The 15415-nt window shown below is 42.8% G+C and overlaps 1 protein-coding gene across 1 annotated transcript in view; it reads right to left on the bottom strand.

The window, feature by feature from the left end:
- Positions 1-1731: 1731 nt before the first annotated feature.
- GDF10 (growth differentiation factor 10) overlaps positions 1732-15415 on the bottom strand; it is a 62361-nt gene continuing 48677 nt past the window's right edge. Inside the window, exon 3 of the mRNA XM_063958511.1 lies at positions 1732-4138. Within this exon, the coding sequence (XP_063814581.1) occupies positions 3947-4138 (192 nt within the window). The 3' untranslated portion in view covers positions 1732-3946. The remainder of the gene's footprint in view (positions 4139-15415) is intronic.

Raw genomic sequence — 15415 nt, 5'->3', positions numbered from 1 at the left:
CAGATGCATTGTCTCGCATCTTCTGTTTGGGGGCTACAAGTGTTCCGGCCCCTAGGTCGAAACAGGGGAGGGGGATATGTGACAAGAACACTGGGATAGTGTTTGAGGGCAGGTATATTTGTCCCAGGTTCTTGTCTTACATGTTTTAGAAAATGTTAACTTCTAGGAAAAATGCTTTTTGTTTTGTCTGAACCTTTTCAGTTTGCTGTAAAAGCTGGGTAAAGGCTCTGAGAGAGAGATAAGGTGAGTTCTAGACATTGGGCCCAGTTCGGGTCTTTGGCCTCACAGAGGGCTAATCAGGGTTTCAGCTGTGTAAGTGTGTTATAGTGCTGCTAACCTGATTAGTATGGGCAGACTGCCTGGGAAGGCTGAGGGATCTGTGTGTGAGAGACACGCTTTCTGATGCAAGTGAGCTATACAGTATGTACTGAAGAACTCTGTGTTTTGTTTAGTGACAGTTAGGAATATCTTATGTTTAGTTAGTGCCGGACAGGCAAGGTATTTTTATTTTGGGGTTTGTTTTATTTTCTGTTTCAATAAAACTGGCCGGGGTCAGTTGTACCAGAAACTGGACTTGTGTTGTTCCTCAGCTGCTGCGTGCTACCATATTCCCCAGGAAAAGGCGCCTTGCACCCCTACAGTGTTACAATAGCTAGATATTGTTAGTAAAGGTGTTGGAACCTTAGCAAGGTATTGTGTGTTTATTACATTGCAGAGGGTAATCGGAGCGTCTCAATCGCTCAACCAGCTTCAGTATTAACAAGGTTAAGCAGCGTTATATCGCTACAGTATTTCAGTAGTAAGGTTTACAGTACAAACTCAATCTTTCACTGTGTTGCATACAAGGTTTACCGAGTGTCATCCCGTGAGCGTCTGCGCCGCTCATGTTCCCCTCGTGGTCACGAGTGTACGCTACGCTAGTAGCGTAGCATTACGGTAGTCGGCCGCCTATAGCGTGCTCGTCACCAAGCGTTAAGCTGTGAGCGAGCGTGTCGCATGTGCGTCTCGACCACAGATAAGCGTCTGCTACGCTAAGTACGTACCCTTACGGTACCCCATACGCCAATTGCGTACTGAGTCTCTTACCCATTTATAGTGAATGTTATAAGATAAGTTTTAGCTTTATCAATATATATATATATATATATATAAAATTATTATTTTGTTTGGTAAGTTGACTTAGCCTTTCAAAAATATATTTGGTTGTTTTAATGGGTAAAAGTAATGTACTGTAGCTGCATAGCACAAGTCTGGTTTGAATAAGACAGATCCAACACAAATAGGACAGGACAAGCTTGAATAACATATACAGAGGAGTATACAAAGCCTTGTTGAGGTTCTGTGTTGAAATACAGACCACACCACCAACCTCACCAAGCACATTGTGGGTCCCAAGCCCTAAATTTCTACAAACTTTTTTTATATATTTTTTTTTTAATAAAACACAGGTTTGTGATAGTAGAAGGTACCCAACACGATCTACTATAAAAGTGTCTATAATGGCAATTAGGAATACTTTCATAGAGAAATTCTTTCTAGGTTCTCTTAAGGCAATGGAAACCTTGTTGGGCTTGCTGGAATCACAAGTGAACCCAGTGGATTCTCCAGGGGCACCCAAAAGTCTATTGAGTTATCTGTAGACACAAGACAGGGGTCTTCTGGAGCCTCACTCCATTTACCATCACTGTGGCCGAACAGAAGACCGGAAAGAGAGCCTGTTCATCCTGTATACATATTCACTAGCTCAAATAGAATTGAGGCACTTTGCAAAAAAATAATTTTACCTTCAAAATAATCAACACAAAGCGGACAGATATTTTATGATTATGTAATATAAAAATATTCCATAGACATATTAGTTGAGTTTTCAGAGCATAAATTACATTCTCAGAGAAATGGAACACAGTACAAACACATTCACACAAACAAACAAACAAACAAACAAACAAACAAACAAGGTGACAACACAATAATTCTAAGGGGATTATATACTAATATTGTGCAAGTAGCACAGATTTGCTCTAACCAGTAGGAACTGACTATATTTTAGATTTATTAGTCTGAATTGCATCATACAAGAACAGCTGCTCAGTGGTTAGTACTGTACATTCAGGGATTAATTTCTAATGGGAAAAGGCTCCTGATTAGTAGTTTTTCTCTTTAATCTTTAAAGTGGCATTGTACTGAGTGTACTAATCACTCACTGATTAGTATTACCAGATAATCATGCATTAAGTTAGTGAATATTTTGCGTAATGATTTTGCTCTTATAACGTGATATTATAGGCCACTATTAGATCAGTAGTGGGTGCAATAACACCTATAAAATCTCTAATGCTCTATAAAGAGTGCCAGTAATTTAGACCCTTATATAAACAAGTGGGTGATCTAGCAAACAGTAAAAAAATGGAGAAGTTGCCCATAGCAACCAATAATCTTCTACTTATTTTCTATAATGTAGTTGGTAAATGCTACAGATGTATCCACTTACATTGTTGCTGGCAGCGTGGCACAGCAAACGAATTTCCGTGCAAGTGCCCGACATATTACGCCATGCTGTGGCACCGTTCGCACCATGCAATCCAATGACTTCTTGGGTGTGAACACTGGGCATGTGCCAGTCGGTGGTCCCCTTTTTCACATTTGTACCTCAAAGCTGATTGTTACGGGTAACTTCTCCACTGCTGTTCCGCTTCTCCATTCTTGATACATCAACACATGATTTTATGGGGTGAAATTATGGCGATTTAGTCATACCACGTTAACACCACTGACACAATTGTATAACTACTGCAGTGCATCATGGCTAGAGTCAAAAAGTAGAATTCAATGTGTTCAATGTGACTTTTAACATACTATTATAACAATTACAGGTTTAGGAACATATGCTAAAAACGCAGTGGCAATACTACTGCCATTGCAAGGGCGGTGGCTGCAAAAATGTAGAATCCAACTTACTGAGAAGGCAGGTAAAATCTGAACAAGCTTTAAATATAATCAACACTAAAGCTGGCTACAAACTGGCCGATATATCAGGCATTTAATTGAAAGGTCGGCAGGTGTGTACCAGCGATATGTCTGTGAACTGCACAGCCGATAAATGACATATCTGCAGATATATCGGCGCATCGCACTGTGGGTGCAGGCGATATTCCTACAACCAGTTCACTTGTTGCAGAGGCCGCTGGTGACTGACATCTCAACTGGGTGGGCACATGTGACGGTTGTGACAGTTGTGATGTCAGGCACGACACATCGGGCCAACAATTGGTAAGTGTGTATGCACTTACCAATTGTCAGATAGGTTGATGGCTCAGCCGGATGGCCGTTCAGTCACCCTAGTGTGTACCCAGCATAAGAGTTTTTTTTCTACTTAAATAAATTGTGAAGTTCAATTATATTTAGTTTTCCATATAGAAATGTAAAAATTCTATATGGTTAATAAAGATGAACTTTACATAAATGCCACTGTACATAATGGAAGCACAATGCTTTTGAACCATATTGATATATAAATCTATAGTTCTCTACATTAACAAAATATATATATTACACAAATACGCACAATTTTAAACACCTCTTGAATTTAAACATAAAAAAAATTTGTAAAGCAACATCAACTCCTTTTGGGAATAAACAAAAAAATGCCCACTCCAGATTTATTCCTTGCAAGTTTTTTTCCCCCCCATACCACAAAGTCACTGACCGAGAATGCACCGGGAACAATAGCACCTGTATTGTGTCTCTTAGTATTGTTCTCAAAGTACTGTATACTGTTCTTTGAACTGAGTGTCTATTTGCAACGCTTCTCCCGGGACAGTTTAGAATTGAATCGCCCAAGGATTCCTAGCAGTGTGGGAAGGATTTGGAATAAAGAGAAGGTTTAAAGGCCTTGTTCATCCATGGCCTACTTAGACGAAGAGTTCTGTGTGACTTCCTCCTGCCATTATCTGCAAGAGCAGCTCTCCACTGACATGTTGGGGTACACTTTTAACACCACATTTCCGCTTTCATCCAGGAAAAGGACAGTGAGTGAGCTCATTCTGTCGGGTGTACAGCACGGCTCTGGGACACCAGGAATTATCCCCACAGCCTTGACGATGCTCTGAATGGTTGCATGATTCGAGGGTCGTACAACCTGTGATAGAAAAATAAGTGAAATGTATCACATATATGTTCAAAAAGGTGTAAACAGCAAAATGTTTCAAATAGTATTCTTTTAAGAAAACCTCCATTAAAACCAATAGTTAATTTTACCAAAATGGATTTGTGCATCAAGTTGGCAGTGACAGTGGGGTAAGATTTACGTAGTCCAAGAGCAGAAGACAGAGCTGCATGAAAGTGACTGGTACCCTCATGCACCTTGTACTGCAAATCAAAAGCATACTTACATCATACTCCAGGAATTTGCGGGAGGCTTTGGATTTTTGGGGTAGCCCACCGCACCCCCAGAAGAGCAGGCAGTTCTCCCGCATCCTGCACGCACCCTAGTGATGCTCACAGGATGGAGAGATACTCACACTGGAATATTCGCGCTTCGCAGGTTCGTGTTGTGAGGGAGGGGCTAAAATTATGCAAATCGCGCCATTTTAGCCCTGCCCCTTCCGGCTGACCCGCGAATCACAGCATTTTTCCGAAGTTCCCTGCACTGTCTCCTCTCCAGGCTTCTCCCAGAGAGGAGGAATTAAAAGTAGGCAATTATGATTTACATATGTATTCCTAATTACACTTACCTCAAGATATATCTAATAAAAAACAGCAGTATTTATGTGTCAGACATATGTCCGGCATACAACCTACTGCAAACGTCGAAAAGGGGCATGGTCTCAGGTGTGAGGGGTGTGGCCTCGCGGCACGACATGTTTCTGTCATTTTGTGCATTGTGTATGAACCTTAAGACTTCTTATTAGAGATTATATGTTTTCAGTTTTATTTAATGAAAAAATGTGTCTTTGAAAACGATTATCTTCTAAATCCTGGCTTTCCAGAAAATTTTAGACTCCTTGAAGGCAGTTTCATTTGGTGTGTAGACTTTATATGGACTGTAGGGATAAGGGATAAGGTTTAGGGTTAGGCACTAGGGGGGTGGTTAGGTGTAGGCTGCGGGAGGGGACGGTTAGGGATAGGATTAGGGTTATAATACTTACCAAAATCCAATGGGATTCCGCTGTTGGAATTCTGATCATTGACATGCTGAGCACTGGAATATTGTACCCAGATGCCTTTTCAGACACCTCAGCAAGTAATCCTCTAGTGAATCATTCTCTCTCTCTCTCTCTCTCTCTCTCTCTCTTAGGAGGAGTAAATTGCTCTTGTCTCATCAATTGGTTTACTTGGCAAAAATCAACAGAGACTCCTCCTTATTCAAATGCAGGCCTGGCAAACCTGTGGCCATACTTGCCTACCTGACCCTCTCCATGAGGGAGAAAATGCCCTGTTCCTGGACTTTCCTGGTAATGTATGATTGCCATCACCTGTGTTGAGCTAGTTAATTGATAAGAAAGGTGTTTCACCACAGGTGATGACAATCATACATTACCAGGAAAGTCCAGGAACAGAGCATTTTCTCCCTCATGGAGAGGGTCAGGTAGGCAAGTATGCTTGTGGCTCTCTAGCTGTTGTGAAACTACATATCCCAGCATGCTCTGCCACAGTTTTACCATTTCCTAATAGCAAACAGTGTAGAAGGACATGTTGGGACTTGTAGTTTCACAACAGCTGGAGAGCCACAAGTTGTGCAGGACTGTTCACATGTATAAACCAGGAGCAATTATAGACCTCAATATGTGATTTGTCTCTGCTCCTGATTTTCTATCATTTAGCTTCTCCAGAGGCATTCCAGGAGCTTAGAAATGAAATCTTCATGCTAATAGCCTTCTAAGGAAGGCTATTAAACACTATAATACCGATATTATGAATTGCTTTACAGATAATAGTCAATCACTATCATAAGTCCCTGCAAGAGTGTAGCTTGCAACCTATGTTCACTGTCTCATGTGTGCAAGAAAATACACACAATAGGGTTCTTTTTCTTTTGAGAAGCTAATTAACCTACAGCAACAATTACCTGTTTTTGCATTCCGGGGGAAAACAGGAGATCATGAAGGAAACCCAGCAACTTGAGTAGAACATGCATGCAAAGAAACACACATAGGGTCTGGTTGGAACCAAACCCAGGACCTCAATGCTGTGAGGCAGCAATGCTAATTACTGTGCCACCAAGCTGCCCATATTACTCCAAATGATACGCATACTGTGTCACCCATTATACAGTAGTTTGGGTGGCCCATAAGTACATACTGAAATGCAAACCGATACAAATAAGAGGAAAGAAAGAAAGAAAGAAAGAAAGAAAGAAAGAAAGAAAGAAAGAAAGAAAGAAAGAAAGAAAGAAAGAAAGAAAGAAAGAAAGAAAGAAAGAAAAGAAATCAACCAGGGACCTGCAGAAAGGAAGGGTTTACTGGCACATAGAAAACCTTTGGAAACACTCCACAAATCTAATTTGTCAGGGGACACCTCTGCTGAGATGACGGCAGTTTGCCAGAAGCTTAATACTTGTTCCAATTACTCAATCAAATGCAGCTTAGCGTTCTGTAAATATAAGTTTTATGAATTTGGATGCAAACCTGGTAGACTACTGGCAAGCGACCTAAGGCAACAGAAAGGCCAGACATACAGTGAATCTATACGGGATAGTAAAGCCTCCATTAAATAGTCTTCAGGTAAGAGAACCTCATTTCCTACAACACTTCTCTACATAATTGCTGCATAAATGTCTCTGCACTTACTCTCCATAGCAGAGGAGCTATAGTAGACTGACCAGTTACCCTTCCTGATGCTGACTATGTTGGAGGCATCTATTGGAAAATGAACTGGTTCTGGTTGTTGCGCAGTCCAATACTATAGAGCAGCGGATCCCAAACTCGGTCCTCAAGTACTCCCAACAGTTCATGTTTTCCAGGTCACCTAGCAGGTGCACAGGTATATTCATTGCTCACTGACACATTATAAAAGACCCAAAGGTGGAGCAAATTATTTCACTTGCAATCCTGTGAGGAGACCTGGAAAACATCAACTGTTGGGGGTACTTGAGGACCGAGTTTGGGAACCACTGCTATAGAGCATTTAGGAGAGAATGACTTTCCAGCTGAGAATGGGCAGTTCATTTATGCCCATATTACTATCATCCACAGGCCACACAAGGATCCCGATCTGTGTACAACTTACCCACCTGTCTATCTGTTTGCGCTGTACACAAAGTTGATGTCTGTCAAATAGACAGAAGAACATTTTTAAATCACACAGAACACACTTTGACTATACAAAATTGTGACCCTTTGTACTATAGATAATATTCTGCATAGATTAAGTCCAATGAGGCAATTAGAGAAAGATTATAACCAATGGCACGTATCCCAGTGTTGTCCCTATTCCACACTCATCTACTTTATCTGTATGGAGTTCCTATGGAGTAGATCATCCAGTCAAATTCCAACATCCTGTGTCTCTTTCACATGTTTCCATAGCAACCACCATTTCCTTCCCAAACCTAGTTCTGAAATTTGACACTATGGCGAACTTTCGATTTAAACAAACATATGACATCAGAGCCTGTCTGATCCATAGCAGTGGTCCCCAGAAGCCCATAAAACGAAGAGGAAAAACTCATGTATTAAGTACTTGGCCACAGATATGCCAACTGGTCTGTCACTGCCAGCTGCACTCTACTGAGCTTCTATTTTTATGGTAGTAAATAAAAATACTTGATGTCAAGAAATATTACAGTATATAGCTTATACATTCTCCTGTGCTTCTACTAGTTCCTACTAGCATTACACATCTATCCTGCCATACATTATCTACAGTTTTCAGTGTCTGTACTCCACATTAACTGCCATGCAAAAACAAAAGCTTTCACCTATTGGTCACATAATTTACCCTTCAAATCTTGGGCGCATCAATGACGGGTGCAGGATGTGCGGTGTACACGGGCTCCTTGGTCCAGGAGGGCCGACACCACTCACCCTGCTCACATAGACTACTATACTTACCTCTCCACTGAGTGCACCAGTCAGCTAGTGGGGGCCTGCACAAAGACTGCATGTGGGCCCCTGCCTCTTTTAAGCCAGCCCTGCTACAAATTGTGGGTTAACACAGGCTAGATCATGGTGCTGTTTATTCTCTATAGCCACTAGATGACACTACTTTTTTATTAACGCGTTACAGTGTTGCACAAAGGTCTAGGACATTAATGCACACTGTGCTGTTTTGGTCTTCCATCACCGTTACTCTATATAATACGCTCATCTCTAGTTTTACACTGATGTCCTTTTGAAGCATCTGCTACCACCTCACTATCAAAGGTTAGGCAATATGCTCAGCTTCCAAAAAGAGCAGCCAGAGCGTTCTGGAGATATTTTCAACAAGATATTGGATAGTATCTATCAGACATAGAGGAGGCTCTTTCTGTATTATAATAATACCTGTAATAATAAAAAAATAATAATATAACAAAGTGTCATGTTTACAGGAAAGAGTCATGTCTTGACAGTGCTACTAATAAATATGATAGTTACAATTACTACATAAAATATACTTAAACACAAATACAAATTACAAACTAAGGGGGTGATTCAGATCTGATGCTGCTGTATGTTTTCGCACAGCGGGAGATCAGCGATAGACTGCGCATGCCTATGCACCGCAATGCGTATGCACGTTGGCAACCAACAGGCATCGTCGGACAGCGACAAGCTGGTGCGAAAATTTCAATTGCACAGCCATTCGCATGCTGATTGACAGGTAGAGGCCATATGTGGGTGATAACTGACCGTTTTTTGGGAGTGTCAGGGAAAGCGCAGGTGTTCTCAAGTATTTTCAGTGAGGGTGTGTGACGTCAGCTCCGGCCCCGATCAGCCTGTTCTCATTGCACTGTAGGAGTAAGTCCTCGGCTGCGCACAGACTGCACACACAATCATTCAATGGTGAGTGAGGTGCGAACGGATTTGCAGCTGTCCGCTGACTGAGGGATTTTTTGCAGCTCGCCGTACACATACGATCGCACACATGCACGGCGAATATACACTCCCCTTGGGCGGCAACTATCTGAACGCAGCACAACAAATTTAGCAGCCCAGCAATCAGGTCTGAATCACCCCCTAAATACAAACATCTGCTGTTTCCCCCTTTAAAAATGAAATGAGACTATTCTTTCCTTCTGCAGTCCCAAAAGAATTACTACAGGTTGAGTATCCCATATCCAAATATTCCGAAATACGGAATATTCTGAAATACGGACTTTTTTGAGTGAGAGTGAGATAGTCAAACCTTTGTTTTTTGATGGCTCAATGTACACAAACTTTGTTTAATACACAAAGTTATAAAAAATATTGTATTATATGACCTTCAGGCTGTGTGTATAAGGTGTATATGCAACATAAATGAGTTGTGTAAATGTACACACACTTTGTTTAATGCACAAAGTTATTAAAAATATTGGCTAAAATTACCTTCAGGCTGTGTGTATAAGGTGTATATGAAACATACATGCATTCTGTGCTTAGATTTAGGTCCCATCACCATGATATCTCACTATGGTATGCAATTATTCCAAAATACGGAAAAATCCGATATCCAAAATACCTCTGGTCCCAAACATTTTGGATAAGGGATACTCAACCTGTAATAAATGAATGAAACAGACAGCCTGAAACTTTATATATCAGCTGCACTAATAACTTAAATATTATTATAGCCAATCATAAATAGCTAGCTAGACAGTGCATCATATTGCATCATTCTTCCACCATGGGAAACCATGGATTAGGATCCCGAGATTTTGCCTAAAAAAAATCTGGGATTTGAATCCTGGGATTTTGGGATTAGCCAAATTAAAAAAATGTGTGAGACGGAAGCCGCTGCTGACTCTTTTTTTTTGAGTCTCTTCCTGTTGTCAAATTCTCCAGTGCTTGTGCATTTGTACACTGCTGCCATCTCTCCTTTTCGTGGGCAGAGACTGGCAAATACATTATAAAAACTGGCACTTCACATTCACAGCAAAATGGATGAAAAGTTCACTCTTTTTCCAAATAGCTCTGCTCAACACCAAGTTATAGCAAGGATGGATTTGCGATGTAGGGAAATCACCCTAACACTGACGTATGTTTAATGGGAACATCTTTTATTCAATTTTAAGTGTTTTTAGGGAGTGTGTTTACTTCCTACAATGTTCATTGGCTGCTAACTTTTCATTATTATCTATTTAGCACATACAGTATGTAATCTACAATGTGACACATTACAATAGTTACCACAAAACATTGGTTTGCGTAATAGCTTTAATTACCCTTATATTGGTCTCCTATTTTTAAGCTCTCTTATACTTTCCCAAGAAGTTATGCTTTGACCTTTCATTTACTATACTATTTGCTTTGAAATATTGCCCTTTTTTGCTCCAGCAGTGTAAGGGTTAACCAGCTATCCCTCTAAATTCCAGAAAGAATATGAGCCCTGGATGGGTTAGATCATAAAGGTCTGGTCACAACATATAAACAGCCCCCTGAGCGAGGATGAATCTAGTAACAAGAACAAAACCCATCTTATGTCACATCATGATGGCTTGTTAAAAATCTGCTACAAATCTACGTTATACAGTAGTTAAAAGACCTGGTTAGGCCACATATGACTGTTGGACAATCTTCGCGCTCGCTGTAAATGCATGTATAACAACTAGTTTAGACTTATCGATTTTCCTTTTCAAGAATATAATATTGAAGATGTACTTACTGTAATTGAAACCCTCATCTATTTGAAGATATATAGGGTGTATGGTCTGTGCCTGGGAAATGCTTATATATATATATATATATATATAAGGGCGCGTTTGTCATGTGATTTCTATGAGTTGCAGTGTTACCAGTATCATTTACTACACTAGCAGTGCATCACTAAAAGGATTGCAGTGCATTCTAAAATGCAAAACACAATACGTACCACTATTTTTTAATGTAATGGTGGGAACAAGGCTATAAATTCATTCATTCTATTGTTAATGTGTTTTTTCATGTATGATCAATATGAAAAGCAAAATAACAACGTATAAGTGTGAACCAGCCCTAAGGATGATAAACTATGTAACACATTTTATTTTTTAGTTTGAAGTGTTAGTTCATATTTGGCAATGCCCCGAGAGTATTGAAAATGGCAATTATTCCCAACAAACTATGCTTTTGTGACCTGGAATGTTCTTATTTTCTGGGAAATTTCTGATATTTCAGTGCAGTTGCAACGTGGGGCCTGCAGAGCAGTCCAACTCTTAAGGTATGTGAGGCAAATTCCCAAAGATGCTCACTCTGAAGGAGGAAGCTGCTTGGACCATCTTTATCATAGTGGTCCGGGCCTTCCTGGACAATCACAAGGCCAAAAACTGTGCAGTTGGTTGAGACTTTGGTGAAGAACTTCGGCACAATGGGGTGCAGGATGTCTCAAAGTCCATATTCTTGATGCTCATCTTGACAAATTCAAGAACATGGAAGCAAACCCAGAGGAGCAAGGCGAACACTTCCACCAGGGTATACTGGAGTGTGAACACCACTACCAAGGACGGGATGCGGTCAAGATGCCGCCGGCCGGAATCCCGGCGGTCGAAATACCGATGCCGGAATCCCGACCGCCACAATCCCGACATATTCTCCCTCCGTTGGTGTCCACGACACCCATAGAGGGAGAATATAATAGTGTGCCCTCAGCGTGGCGAGCGAAGCGTGTGGTCGGGATTCCGGCGTCGGTATTTCGACCGCCGGGATTCTGGCCGGCTGCATTTAGTACTGATCCCCCAAGGACAGTATAAACGAGAACATGATGGGAGACTACATCTGGGGGTGAATTCTGACAAGAAATGTATTACTCCCGAGTGGTTACAAAATTCTTTTCCCTTTCCTGCTGAGGATAGGAAAGTTTGGGAAAACCCACCATCCGTGGATACTTCACATAAAATTGTACTGCCTGTACCTGGAGATATCTCCCTCAAAGACCCAGCTGACCGCAGAATTGAGACTACACTCGAATCAATGTACACTGCAGTGGGCATAGCACAACGTCCCACTATTGCTTGCGGCTGGATATCTAGAGCCATTGTTAAATGGTCCGATAATAAAATACATGGGTTTGACTCTCTACCCCAGGATGAGATCATTATACTGCTACAGCATATCCAAGATGCTGCAAACTTTACGAGTGAGGCGGTTAAAGAATTGTGTCTCATTAATGGCTGTACCACGGCTATGGCAGTCTCGGCTCACAGAGCCCTGTGGCTGTGACAATGGTCAATAGATGCTGATTCCAAAAGAAGTGTTGAGAACCTTCCTTTCACAGGGGATGCCTTGTTTGGAGAAGAACTAAATAAGTGGATATCTCAGGCGACGGCAGGTAAGTCTATCTAACTGCCATCTGCTACACATCCTGCTAGACGTCCCTACCCTGGGCCCTCTCTGCAGTCCTTTTGTGTGGCAAAATTCAGAGGAAGAGCCAGATGTGCGTCCAATGCTGCTAAAGGAACCAGCGGTAAGTTCCGTAAGCCAGCAGCTGCTGGAGCTCTGGACCAGGCCTCCAGATCCTCATCCACCAAGCCCTCTGCATGACGGTTGGCCCCAGCAACAAGGTGACTTCCAGGTAGGTGCTCGCCTTCAGCACTTCGCCCAAATATGCACAAAGTCCTGCCAGGATCCTTGGGTGAGGGACCTCATATGCCAAGGATACCGGCTGCAATTTCAGGAACTACCTCCTCTCAGATTCTTCAAGTAGGCCTTACCAGCTTCACCTGTAGCAAGAGTTACATTGCAAAACGCAATTCAAAAACTGCTTTCCACAGGAGTTATTGTTCCAGTATCTCCTTCGCTGCAAACAAGGGGATTTTATTCAAATCTCTTTGTGGTTCCGAAGCCGGACGGCTCGGCAAGGCCGATCTTGAACCTCGAATCCCTCAACATGTATCTTTGCGTGTTCAAATTCGAGATGGAATCCCTAAGGGCAGTGATTTCCGGTCTGGAGGAGGGGGCGTTCCTGGTATCTCTTGATATAAAGGATGCATACCTTCATATCCCGATATGGCCGCCCCATCAGGCTCATCTTCGATTCACTGTACTGGATCAACACTTTGGTCTCTCCATAGCTCCAAGGGTTTTCACAAAAGTCATGGCGGTGATGATGCTGCAATTGCGCAAGATATGAGTCAGCATTGTCCCATATTTGGACGATCTCCTTATAAAGGCAGTGTCCAGGGAACAACTGCTACACAGCATCAACTTGACAACTCGCCTGCTTACGGAACACGGATGGATCCTAAATTTCTAGATGTCTCACCTGGAACATTCTCAGAGAATTCAGTTCCTGGAATGATCCTGGACATGGTATCTCAGAAGGTATTCCCTCTGATGGACAAAGTCTTGACTGTCCAGGCTATGATCTGCTCGGTGCTCAGGCCCCGCACAGTCTCGATTCATCTTTGCATTCAATTGCTGGGTAAGATGGTAGCCTCCTACGAGGCAATACAGTACGGCAGGTTTCATGCGCATCCGTTCCAGCTGGATCTGCTGCACAAGTGGTCAGGTTCTCACCTGCACATGCACCGGAGTATTACTCACTCACCAAAAGCACAGATCTACCTGTTGTGGTGGCTACAAGTCTCTCACCTTGTGGAGAGTCGGTCTTTCAACACCCAGTCTTGGACAAAACTGACAACGGATGCCAGTCTCAGGGGTTGGGGTGCTGTGACACAGGGAGCCCAGTTCCAGTGGAAGTGGTCGAGCCATGAATCTGCTCTTCCCATAAATGTCCTGGAACTCAGGGCAATTTACAATGCTCTTCTGTAGGCCTCCTATCTCCTTCGGAATCAAGCCATCCACGCGCAGTCGGACAACGCCACGGCGGTGGCGTACATCAACTGACAGGGAGGAACAAAAAGCAGGGCCGCAATGCGAGAAGTGTCAAGGATATTCCTTTGTGCAGAAGCCAATGAAAGTGCCATCTCAGCCATATTCATTCCAGGAGTGGACAACTGGGAAGCGGATTTCATCAGCAGGCACAACCTCCATCCGGGGGAATGGGGCCTTCACCCTCAGGTGTTCCAACACCTGAGTCACCAGTGGGGCTGTCCGCAGATAGACCTGATGGCTTCTCGTGTCAACAAGAAGCTCCGTCATCCGCAGGCTGCAGCAGTGGATACTCTGACGGCGCCATGGAACTACCAGTTTGTGTACCGGTTTCCTCCAATCCGCCTCATTCCAAGAGTTCTAAAAAGACTCAAAAGGGAAAGTGTTCAGGCAATTCTAATTGCCCCAGATTGGCCTCGACGGGCCTGGTACGCAGACCTCTTGACATGTCCCTGGAGGAACCCTGGCCTCTGCTGCTACTCAAGGACCTTCTTCAACAAGTACCGTTTGTCTATCCAGACTTACTGCGGCTATGTTTAACGGCTTGGAAGTTGAAAGGGAGATCTTAACCAGAAAGGGTCTCCCATTCAATGTTATTTCCACTATGGCCCAGGCCTGTAAGGTGGTCACTACCACCGTGTCTGGAAGAAATGTCTCGTGGTGCGAGGGTAGAAAATATCGTCCTGTGGAATTTCGACTTGGTCGGTTTCTGCTTTTCCTGAAAGCAGGTGTGGATAAGGGCCTACGGTTAGGCTCAATCAAAGTTCATATTTCATCTCTCTCTATATTCTTCCAAAAACAACTTGCGGTACTCCCAGAAGTACAGACTTTCCTGACGGGTGTTCTTCATCTCAATGTGGTCCTGATTTTCCTACAGTCGGACTGGTTTGAACCCTTACACAGGGTGGACTTGAAATATTTAACGTGGAAGACTGTCACGTTGCTGGCTTTTGCCTCTGCAAGACTTGTATCAGAATTGGGGGCCTTACCTCGTAAGAGCCTATATTTGATATTTCACGAGGATAGGGTGGAGCTCAGGACTCGCCCGCAGTTTTTGCCGAGAGTGGTATCGGCTTTTCACATTAATCAACCGTTAGTGGTTCCGGTACTGTCTAACATATCGGTTGCTCCAAAGTCCTTGGATGTTGTGAGGGCTTTGAGGATTTACAGTATGTCAAGAGGACAGCTCGTCATAGGAAGTCTGACTCCTTTTTGTCCTCTATGAAGCTACTAAATTTGGTCGTCCTGCTGCTAAGCAGTCCATTGCTCGTTGGCTCAGGTTGACCATTCAACAAGCATATTGTTCAGCAGCATTCCCGCTGCCGAGTTCTATCCAGGTCCACTCCGCTAGGTCAGTGGGTTCTTCCTGGGAGGCAGCCCGGGGTGTCTCGGCCTTACAGTTGTGCCGTGCAGCTACTTGGTCTGGTTCGAACAAGTTCATAAATTTCTACAGGTTCGATACCTTGGTCAGAGATGACCTTCAGTTT

This window comes from Pseudophryne corroboree, chromosome 3 (assembly GCF_028390025.1).
Source record: "Pseudophryne corroboree isolate aPseCor3 chromosome 3, aPseCor3.hap2, whole genome shotgun sequence".
NCBI classification, from domain to species: Eukaryota; Metazoa; Chordata; class Amphibia; order Anura; family Myobatrachidae; genus Pseudophryne; species Pseudophryne corroboree.
This window is presented reverse-complemented; position numbering and strand designations above follow the sequence as displayed.